The sequence below is a fragment of the Megalops cyprinoides genome, chromosome 10 (assembly GCF_013368585.1).
Source record: "Megalops cyprinoides isolate fMegCyp1 chromosome 10, fMegCyp1.pri, whole genome shotgun sequence".
Taxonomy (NCBI): Eukaryota; Metazoa; Chordata; class Actinopteri; order Elopiformes; family Megalopidae; genus Megalops; species Megalops cyprinoides.
Window position 1 is genome coordinate 34,095,987 of NC_050592.1, and position 11,311 is coordinate 34,107,297.

Consider the following 11,311-nt stretch of genomic DNA (forward strand, 5'->3'; position numbering starts at 1 on the left):
TAATTACATTATGTATAATCTGATAAATTACCTGTTTTAAGTCATTCAGATGACCATTTGTTCAAGGTCTTCTGTACTTTACCATTTAGAGAGACCTAGAAACTCTGCAGCACCAACACTTCAGGAATGGGGCTAGCTGCTCCTTGTAAAATGACAGCCCAGAATCCCAAAATTAGCTTTAAGGCACATAGACACTGTACAGTCGCTGCTCTGCACCACTGCTGTGAGGGTCTGAAATTTAGCCGTACGCCTTTAACATTTTGCCTTTGCAATCTTCTAATGGAATTTAGTATCTTTGTGTTTACAGGATTAAATATCACTCATTCTGTATACTGAACATTGATTTCATAAAGGTGAACATCAGTCTGAGGTTTTCCTGCATACACAGCAAGTGAGAGAGCCCTGTCATAGAAAGGACACACTGATCAGCAGTTCCCTGCTGTCTTCACTGCTCACAGTCGCAAAACCAGACAAGCGTGGCACGCGAAATTTATGTTCTCATTAATGAACTACATATCAGAGTTAATGCTCTGTACTTTACGAGGAGCTACAATAAGTGTACAAGGACATCCTCAGGAAGGAACGAGACATCCTCATTCTGCTATTCATGCATTCTCTGTGTGTAAAAAACGAGAAGTCAGCCTATAGTCAGTTTACTTCCAGATCCCTGACATTTAGATAATAGTTAAACAGTAGTATGACCTTTACCTATTGACTATTTATCTGTGTTGATGGAGGCACTACAGATACTTCAACATGACAGATACTTAAGATACACAGATTTCATGTGGTTTCTGTTCCACATTTGACAGTCATTGAACCATGACATTTGTGCAGTGTGTGTGTGTTAAAGATGTAGGGCCTAGTTTTGACCAGGTGACGCATGACAATTAAAGCCTTTATATTTTGTGTTCCTGTTCTCTTGTCTAAAATGCCTCATGTTTCTCCTAGCAGAACTGAGACGTGGCTTCATCGACATCCGTGGAGCCTCAGTAACCCACATAACAGCAAGACTGTAAAATGAGTTAGGGATTAGTATTGGTTTTTTTTGGATGGGAGTGGAGGAAAGCAGTCATGCAGCTGATTCATGAGTAAGGTGACCGTGGTGGACTGTTCCACTCTGTTATGCAGTCACAAGGGCTTGTTGTGTATTTTGGTGGCATACCACACGATCACCATAACAATGGGGTCCTTTTACTGCCGTCATAGGAAATGCACAGCATGTTTTTGTCTTTACACACAACACGCAAATGGTGTGACTCTTCCTGATTTGTATGAACCTGCAAGGCAGCATGTCAGATATGACCCACAGTAATTCAGAGCTGTGGAGGGGGTGCTGTGCTCAAAGCAAGGAGCCTCACCTGGCAAGCTCAACGGTAAAAAATAAAAGAGAGAAAGTCTGCAGTGTGCATTACAGTGGGAACGTAAGAGAACGATGCCTTCACTTTTCAGAAGGTAGTATTTCTCTCTCTTTGCTAGTCATACTTTAAACTTGTGTCATGAGCCGTTTTACATATGAACTCGAATGAAGGCGAAGGCGAATATAGCTATTGTACTTTTGGGTAGCCTATAAAAAATCAGACGTAGCCATCCAAATGGTGCTACCGGTACACATAATTTATTATTAATTATACATTTATTATAACAAGAAGGTAAGTTTTTGATGTTCGCTATGTAATGTTAGGTCACGTCACCATAGTAACTTAGTAAACATGTTTTGATGTTCCTTCACTTAACCCCTATGTCAGAACAAAATATAATATCCTTCATGTCTCTGCAAAACACAAAGACACAAAACACAAACATTTCACCAGAAATATGACTTGCATAATCACCTGGCTCTACAAGTGTAAAATAGTTCATCAGACAGAACTTGGCAACAGTGGAAAAAAATGTTCTGTATATTTTATGTATTTCAGAAAACACTATATAATTTAAACTCAAGTTCTTTGCATGAAAAAAGGTAAATAATTTTGTCACAGGTTTTTGTGTGCATTGTTGTTTCAAGGAGAAAAAGGCTGTTGTCATGTCAAATTATGATTCAAACAGACATGTATTCAAAGGTATTCATTTAGTGGTGAGACTAACTTTATGGACACTTTTTGCATTCTTTTCATTTTTTTCTTTCTTTCATTTAATTAAATAGTTCAAGTTAGATTATCGTTTTCAATAAGTGGGGTCATATTTTTATCAAATTAAATACTCTATTTTGCTTTATAACACATATTGGTATCATAACAGGTTTCATCCACTTAAGATGATGCTCCTTTAGGATTTCAGAAATACTGTACTAGTATGTTGTTGTTCCGTAAGGGAAAGTGCTTAGCAGGAAACTTGAATTGTCATTGATTTGGTGCATGTTTGGTTTGGCTAACTAATTTCTTTACGTTAATTCTTCAAACAGTGACTTTTTCCCAGCAAAGACTCTATTTTAAAGTTTCCATGAATGACTCAGTCTGCACCTTTAAAGAAAATGAAAATTGCCGTATTGAACTGACAGAACTGCAGCTACAGATCATAATCAAACAGATTTCTTCCATATATTGGTGCCATCCTGCATTTTCATGCAACAGTGTGTACGTGAGTATAGATGCAAGCTAGACCAGATCTTTCCTACTGAACAGTCAGCAGTATACCGATATAATATGATCTCAGGCACAGCAGATTCTGCTGCCAAATTTGTATTCCAGTTACCCATCCTTTGCTACATACCAGGCAGCTTACTGGGGTCTTAGTGCTTCAGTGACTCTTTCCCTTAAAAGGAGTCAATTATCTGACGAGTGTTTTGGGAAAATGCCAGTCTGTGTGTCTGTTGGCAAAAAAAAACAAAAAAAAAAACAACCCATTCCAAACCTGGCCTCAAGGGGCTGAGTGCGGCCACTGGTGAGTCACCCATTTTCCAGGCCCATAATGGGCATATGCTGGTGAGACCTGCAACTTTCCCCTTCCCTGATGTGGCACAACGCATGGGGAAACCGCACAGCTGCTATGCCCTTTCTGTACCTTTGCGTAGTACACAGAGAGACCACGAAGCTACACCCCTTATAACATTCTTGGTGACACACAGACACTCTTTGCAGCACATGGAGAAACCACACCGCTGCAGTTCTACTACACTATGAAAGGGCATCAAGGGTGGCTCCCCAAACATGATCAGATCTATAACTTATTGTCATTACTTAATGCATGCAACCATTTGAACTTGAAACCAATTTATAGTCCCCTAGAAAGTATTCAGGTAGTGTTTTAAAAAGAAGATCTGGTTGGGCATACCAAGAATAGATCAAAAGAGCAGCTCTTACAGTAGCACTGAAAAATGCTTATGCCTATGTCCATTTGACTAATGAGGGCTTTGGAAAAACTGCTGCCCAACCTGAGATTGAACAACACTGTCTACTTGGACCAGTTTGCTGTGGAAACTCTCTTTCAGTTAACCACAGGTGAGGCCAACCCATAGCTAAGAAGGTTCAGTGGAAACATAACATGGCTGGCCCACAGCTACAGACAAGTTGGGACAAGTGATTTTTCTTACCATAAAAGATGCTTTGAGGCAGACAGGATGTTGCAGAATTTGAAGGATTACAAACTAAAGGCAGCTTTGTTTTTTGGGTGTAATTGGCTCAGTCAGGAGTGACCTTTAGGATATTAGCTGGTTTTCATTTTATTCCAAAAAATGGGCATGGAGAAATCAACAACAGATGTTATTTCATGATTGTATAAATAAGAATAAAACACATTTAGGAAAGTCTGCTCTGAGTCAAGGAAAACTCTTTTATTTTGTGTGTGTTTCTTTGGAATTGGAATGTGTTTCTTTGGAATTTTTTCTGGCTGAACATCAATCCATCACGGTCTTTCTAAGCCTTTAGTGACAGTTGTAGACCTTCATCTACAGTGGCGGTTCTAGCTTGTATGGCGCTCTGGGTGAACCCCCCCTCCCCCAGCACCATTCTGCACTAACTGTAAAATTAACTGTTTTTATTCAGACATTTGGAACAACACAAATAAGTAATCGTAACATTTAAAACTATATAAATATAAAAATATGTACAAAAATAAGAGTCATAAATATCAAAAAGAAGTAACAAAGACAATATATGAGTCTGACACCCTAAATACATTTGTTGCACAATTAAATACACATGTCATTATGCACAATTTATCAAACTTTCAGAATAGGAACCAAATGAACCATACAACCTCCTTGGCTAATTTTAGGCATAAGACATCCCAAAAGACTCAACATATCACAAAAGATACAAAATATCAGCATAATAAAGATGTCTTTTAAGTTAGCCTACAGCTTTGGAAATTCCCCTAACTGAGCTAAGAACCTAGTCAATACAATCACAGAAAACCTTTATGATGCCACCTCAATGAAAGTTAACCAAATCAATAATGTGCTAGTTAGGTTGTAGTCGTTTTGCTGCAGGCTACACACATTATCATGATGAAACTGTGTAAAATTATATCCAATGTTATGTAAGCTAGTTGGACTAAAAACGGAATATTGTCACCCTATGTGTAATATCACAGCAAGCAACATAGGCTAACAAACATAAGTGTTATACTACCCTATTTCATTACATGCATAATATTATACTCATAAAAAGATGACATAGCTGCATACCTTTATCTTTTGCACGTTTCTCCTCTTCTTCTTTCCTCTTTTTCCTAAACTGGGCACCTGATGGCTTAGACCTTTTCTAATCCATTTGTGTTGATTTGGCACTCGAGCATCAATACATTACCCATCCCCCAACACTGTCAACCAAGAGTTGACTAAGACTAAACCAATTCACCTTGGTGGTGTGCAGAGTTGTTTTATATTATTAACGATTTCGCACAAACCAGAAAAAAATGCAACAATATGTCTGTGAAATTGTATGTTCACAGTATTATGAATGAATTGTGGTTTATTTGGTAGCATTTTGTAGTGTGACTGATTTTAGTAATTGCATTAGTACTGTACAAAGTTAGAGGTGCGCTATTTAATAGATTCCCTTGCTCCCCCTACCTTGGGCTTCCCCCCTCCCCGTCTCGTACTTCTGAGTGGGAGAACTTCCCAGGCAGTAGCCTGCCTAGCTCACAAACTAGAATAAGGGCGCCCACTCCGACAAGGTTAATTGACCCACACAGTGACATGATATCATTGACGTGGCATGCAAATGAGCGATAGAAAACCAATCGCGCAAATGTCACCATTCAGAATTTTTTTGTGCAAGATGCCGCCCATACCTAAATCCGCCACTGGTCATCTACCATGATACCAATAAAGACATGAATACTTTGTGCTGTCCTATGGCCTCTGGTGCTAGTTTCAATGAAGTTAATATGAGAGGTGGTGAAAGATAAATTCAAATTTAATTAAACTGCTGCTCCTTTGATGATTGGAATTATGTGCAATGTGTAAAATAACGTTATTTGAAATATTACTCAGCACGTTCCCAAGACTTACTGTCAGTGCTCCCGCCCCCTAGCTATTGTGTTTTTGTTTTTCCCTGTCCATGTGCTTTTGTTTTCCTTGTGTTCTAGCCCTGCCCCACTCTCCGCCCTCTCTCCACCCACCCGATCATCTCCTCCTGCCTGCTTACACACCTGCTTCCCATCTTCTCATCAGCCCAGCCCTATATCAACCCTGCTTGTCTCTGTCTTGTTGCCAGTTTGTTGCAGTGTGTTTGTACCTGTCTTGGTCCTGCTGTGTTTTCTGCCTGATTGCTGTTCCCTGAATTGACCCTGCCTGCTCTTTGACCTTGCTCCTGCCTGCTGCCCTGCCTTGTTCACCTGATCTTCCTGACTACTTGGTTTGACCCTGCCTGTCCCCAGATTTGATTCCTGTCTGTGTTTGGACTGCCTGCCTGGTCTCTACCCTGCCTGTTTTTTGGTCACGATTTCTGCCCGGCGTCCTTATAAAGGCACTTGGAATCTGGAGTTCTCGTGGTCCGCGCCTGAGTCCTTGCCTGTGCCCTAACGCTTAGTGTTTTTTTTTTTTTTTTTTTTTAATTGGCTGCAGATGAGCTGCCCATTAGATTAAGGAAATTCTGGAAAGAGTGAGAGTGCAAGAGCAGCCATTCTGTAAGACATTGTTTCCTAAAAACTGCACATAATTCAAACCAGTGACATCTCTTAATTTTCAAGAGGTCTTCAATTAGCCATAATATAACTGTATCCCTTTGAATAAGGACCAGATTTTTGATCCAGTGTGTAAGGCAAGCAACACACAGCAGATTATTAGATTACAGATTATTATTAGCAGATTAACTCCTTAACTGATTGACCACACCCATCAGGTTATATGAATGGGAGGTGGGTTGTGAAAAGAAGTGCAACAACAAAACTTGGGAGGGTTGTTATTGTTTTACTCTTTAGGTTTTAAATGTTTTAGTGTTTTAACCATTTGATCTCTTTCCCGTTTACCTATTTTACCAGTTTTAGCTAGTCTTTTTTTTTATCTGTAATAAGTTATGCATTTTTTTCACCTCCATTCCTGTGTGTTTTTTTTAAGAAAATGTTTTATGTGAGAACCATCAGTCAGGTTGCTGACAGCTAAGAATGACACTTTCACATTGGAGGATGAGTTAAAAAAACTGGATCTCTAAGGTGACGTGTCAAGCCAATGTAAAATTGCTGCTTGGTAGCAATTTGTTTTAAAAGAATAACAGAAATACCCTAAATATCTAAATCTAGCAGGGGAAACAAACCAGATGACAGACCTGCTCTACACACAGCAGCTACCCTCTTGAGAGTGGCGCCTTCATCCAGAGGCAGTGACACAGATCGGGGTCAAATGTGGGAAGGCTGCAGTGAACCCATTTGATTTGGAGGAGATGGCTCGCTGACCTCTGTGTTTCTCCCTGCCAGACCTGGGACGTACTATTGTACGATTAGCCAGATGCCTTACTATACACTCTTCCTCCGCTTTCTCTCGTTCCAGTGATACTTCACAGGGCAAGACACAGTCACCACAGAATCCTCTTGGTGGCTCCAAGATGGCTGAGTTGGCTGTGGTGCTCACAGTTACTACCTGTGGGACGAATCTTGGCCCCTCCACTTCCAGTCATTCCTCCTTTTTGAAGAAGTGAAATGTGGCGCGCCAACCCCCACAAGTTTCGTCTATGGGTTTGGCTATAGCAGCATCTGCTCTAGGGTCTGGTCTGGACCCTCTGGTTCAGATAACACTGAAAACTTGTAGAGCTCTCTTCGTTCTTATACCCTTTGAGGTATAATCTCATCCTTGCCAGGTGAGAACTGGAACACCCCTCGATGTCAGAGACATTTCAGTTTTAACCCCTGAATTGAGGGGCTACTGGTTTAAGGGACTACTTAGTTGGCCTGAATTGTCTGGATTTTTAAATAAGCAAAGAAAACAACTGGCCATAATTAGTTAGCTATCTTTCCATTGCCTTCAACAGAAAGAAATTTGTTCGCAAGCTGGTACTCATCAACCCAGTATGTAACTTTTAAACTAGCTATGTGAAGATTTCATGGACTTGTCTGCTAGATATTTTTTAATGAAAAACGAATCCTGTAATGTAGCTCTTTCTCTGCACAAAATGACTTGGTATTGTATCCTGTCATTCATACCATCAAATCAGTTAACTGACACTTTACGTAAGCAAGTGTTCTTGACTAACTGTATTTATCTAAAGTAATGTCAGAAACCGATTAATTTCCTTGTTTACACTTTTGCGCTTTGAGGTGCACATTCACCATTATTAAAAAAAGCTTTTTATTCAGTTTGCCATTTCACAACTAATGCTGTGTTTACTTTAGACATGTTTTCTACAAAATTACATAAGGCTGACTCATTTTATAATGTCACACCAAAACCTCTACACTCATGTAACAATTGCCAAATACTTTTTAACTCAGTTAAACTCAAGTATAATACACAATGAAATTGTAAAAACCCGAATAACTTGTTTTGCCTGAAATTCTACTTTTCAGCTAGTGGTCTCAATTAACTACTGCCTATATAAGGAAATACTAACATTCACTTCATTTTACCTGCAGATGTATCTCATATCTCGTAAATCATCGCTGCCTCAACTTCTATGGCGCCTTTCTCTCCTCCTTTTTTCTGTAAAAACCGCCCCCTTGTAATATGGAATAAAAGCCGGTCTAAAGCGCTTCTTCGACCTCACAAACAGCAGAGTACAGGAGTACGGGTGATACAATGGTGAGTTAAAACACAAATTACTGTTTTTGGAATGCTTGTACATAAAAATTGTACTTAAGCAATTGAAGCATTGGCAACTTCGTTCAAAATTCTAACTTGCGTTGCGTTTTCATGTGCTAAAACATAAGGTATACAAAGCATTTCATTCGAACTTTTACGACAATTAAATGTTACAGTTGCGTCAGATATTGGGTCAGTTGTTGCCTACTAAGAACGTAATACCATGAAAACTGGTAAGACTGTGCCGTTACGTGAAAGGGGATAGCTCCTGATACTTTTTCTTGTTTGACAGTTCCTCTTAGCGATGATATTCGTCACTGAGAGCGCCGTCGCTGTAACGGTGCCGTTGCCCACTTACCAACATCAAGATCCTATCACCGGCGAGATACTCACCTGTAACCGCTGTCCACCTGGTCATCACATGCACGCGCACTGCACCGCAACCCACCAAACCAAGTGCTCACCCTGTAAACCTGAGCACTTCACCCAGTATTGGAACTACCTGTCAAAATGCCTGTACTGCAATAACTTCTGCGGAGAGAACGAATTCATCAAACAGGAGTGCTCACCTCTCAACAACAGAGTATGCGAGTGCAAAGACGGCTACTATCGGAATTATGGGCTCTGCATGAGGCACAAGGAATGTCCTCCTGGGTACGGAGTGGAGCAGAGAGGTAATTTAAGGTTTCCTGTTTTCATGTGACTGCTACAATACACCGCCTTTGGGAACTGAAATGCAACATTTGTGCGTGTGCACGTCTGGTCAGAAACGCGTTTTACTGAAATAGTATTTCACGCAGTGGAGCTAATCGAATGTGATCTATTTCAAACTAAAACACATCTTTACTCACGTGATATGCTGTACCCTACTTCTGACAATGCACTTCACCGCATGCGCTTCTTGACAATGATGTGCGTCGACCCATCATATGTTGGAAAAATGAACGAAATGACCACCTAATGCCGCTTGCCTGTCCCGCAGGAACAGCGTTCAGAGACACAGGATGCGCGAAGTGCTCGCCCAGCTCCTATTCGTCCAGCAGCTCTGCGCTAGAGGCGTGCAGAAATCACACTGACTGCTCGTCTCTCGGACTCGAGACGGTTATGCAAGGAGCAGCCTGGCACGACAGCATCTGCGCCTCTTGCGAGGATCTCAAAGCTCGAGGTATCCTGTCGTCATCGCAATATTAATGGATTTAAATTTCACATTATTATACTGTCACTTAGATTAATACATGCAACCTTTTTTTAACGATCTTGGAGAAAAGTGCCAGAGTATAATGGTTTCAATGTTGCTCAACAAAATCGTTCATAAAACATGCAAACATATTAGATGTGTAAAATAACAGTTGTGATATTCATTAGCGTACTGGTAGCTAGACAATTTTCTTGTACCATTCATTATATCAATACCATCAGACAAATTTAAAATCTACCCTGGCATTAATTCATTGCACCAGCCATATGAGCGTTATTAATTTTTTTTGAACAATTGAACAGTATGTATGCATGCCAAAATCTACTTATTAAACTAAAACCACGAAATGCATATCTTAATTGTAAATTACATAGCATATAATATTTTAACAATAAATTGTCTCACTTGTAGTGGCCAGACTACCAAACTGTAGTGCGCGATGACCAAGATCTTCGATTACGGATGATACTGCCTATTCATACCGATATATGTCCTTATTCTTAAAAGTCTTGTTATCTGTGTCGTTTAAATTGTGAGTTTATGACTGAGTCTTCACGGCATACTATCAATTATAAGAAAAAATACAGGGACTCACTGAAAAGTGCCGTTCGTTAAAATTTCAAGTTTCCAGTACTGCGTCACGGACAGCTCCGGCCCCGATGCAAGTACCGCCTTTATAGATGTTTGTGCAGATTTCTAAGAAAAAGTTTTCTTCGAAACCCTGATCAGATGAAATCAGATAAAGAGTCACCGGATTATTGGTATACCGCAGATTTAGTCTGTGGCACTTCTTTTTTATTGACATGACCAAAAATGACATTTTTGACATTGTTACAGGCAAAGGGAGACTTTAAGAGGGGTGTACTCTTTTACAGATAGGCTCGTGTACCTCAAGGAGATCCTCCCAGATTTCTTCGCCCATCAGAAGATGAAGCTGCGCAAAATGCAGAGGTTGACGAGGATACTTCGGCAAAAGAACGGGAAAAAGCTACGCCAAGACACTGAGGATGCTAACGCTCAAAAAGTTCTTCAGAGCGCCGTTAGTGAGTGGATTAAAGATGCCACTGAAGAGAGACTGAGGGCACTGCCAGAAATTCTGAGCAAACTGAGACTGAACAATGTTGCCGACAAGCTGGTGAGGAAAATTAATAGGGTGGAGGGCACTTACCTATGCGGCAACGACATCTAGTCCTGCCACGTGCACTTGCTAATTTATGATGTAACAATATACCTCTCATCGAAGCAGCTATTTTGTTAGCAGTTTGAACACAGACACATGAAATGACTGAAACAGAAATATAGTAAAATACTGACCTATGCTTTAGGAAAAACATGTAGGTCTACAAAAAAAATCTGTACAACTGTTGGTATTTTATTCATGTTGCTGTAACCATTTGAAAACAATGAGTTTCTTATGTTCAGATTTGTCACTTTTGTGTTTTCCTAGAGAAATAAAATTCATATGTAGATGTCTGTCTTACAACTGGGCAATGCAACTGACGCAGTCACTTTGGCATTAATACACCTCATACATTTCTGTCCTAACACTAGCCTGAGCATTCACCAGTTCAGTGTTATTTCACCTGTCAAGGCCCTGTAACACTGCAATTCGCTCTGGCAGAAGAGAATAAAAGTCAAAAGAAAAGAGCATCTGCAAATAAATGAACATTATGAATCATCAGTCAGTAATAGATTGTTCATTAATTTCCCAACATGATATTTTCTTTAGTCACCCTGAAAGAAACTTGGAGTGGGCCCACATATCACCATGAAGCATCAAGCCTCTTTCTCCAGTTTCATCAGGAATTCACAGACCAAAATACACAACTATTTTTGGGCAATGGTACATTATCACTTCCTCACTTGATAAATAGCAGCTTTGTCTGACTGCTGGGGAGTGATTAGGCAGGTCAGGTAGCTTGGTGGCCACTATCACC

General features: G+C 40.1%; 1 protein-coding gene across 1 annotated transcript; it reads left to right on the forward strand.

Annotated features, from left to right (window-relative positions):
- Positions 1 to 8,124: 8,124 nt before the first annotated feature.
- LOC118785180 (tumor necrosis factor receptor superfamily member 6B-like) lies at positions 8,125 to 10,642 on the forward strand. Its single transcript, XM_036539750.1, has 4 exons — positions 8,125 to 8,176; positions 8,469 to 8,850; positions 9,159 to 9,341; positions 10,250 to 10,642. Exons 1-4 carry the CDS (start codon positions 8,174 to 8,176, stop codon positions 10,561 to 10,563), a joined length of 882 nt encoding a protein of 293 aa, XP_036395643.1. The 5' UTR covers positions 8,125 to 8,173; the 3' UTR covers positions 10,564 to 10,642.
- The last annotated feature ends 669 nt before the right edge of the window (positions 10,643 to 11,311 follow it).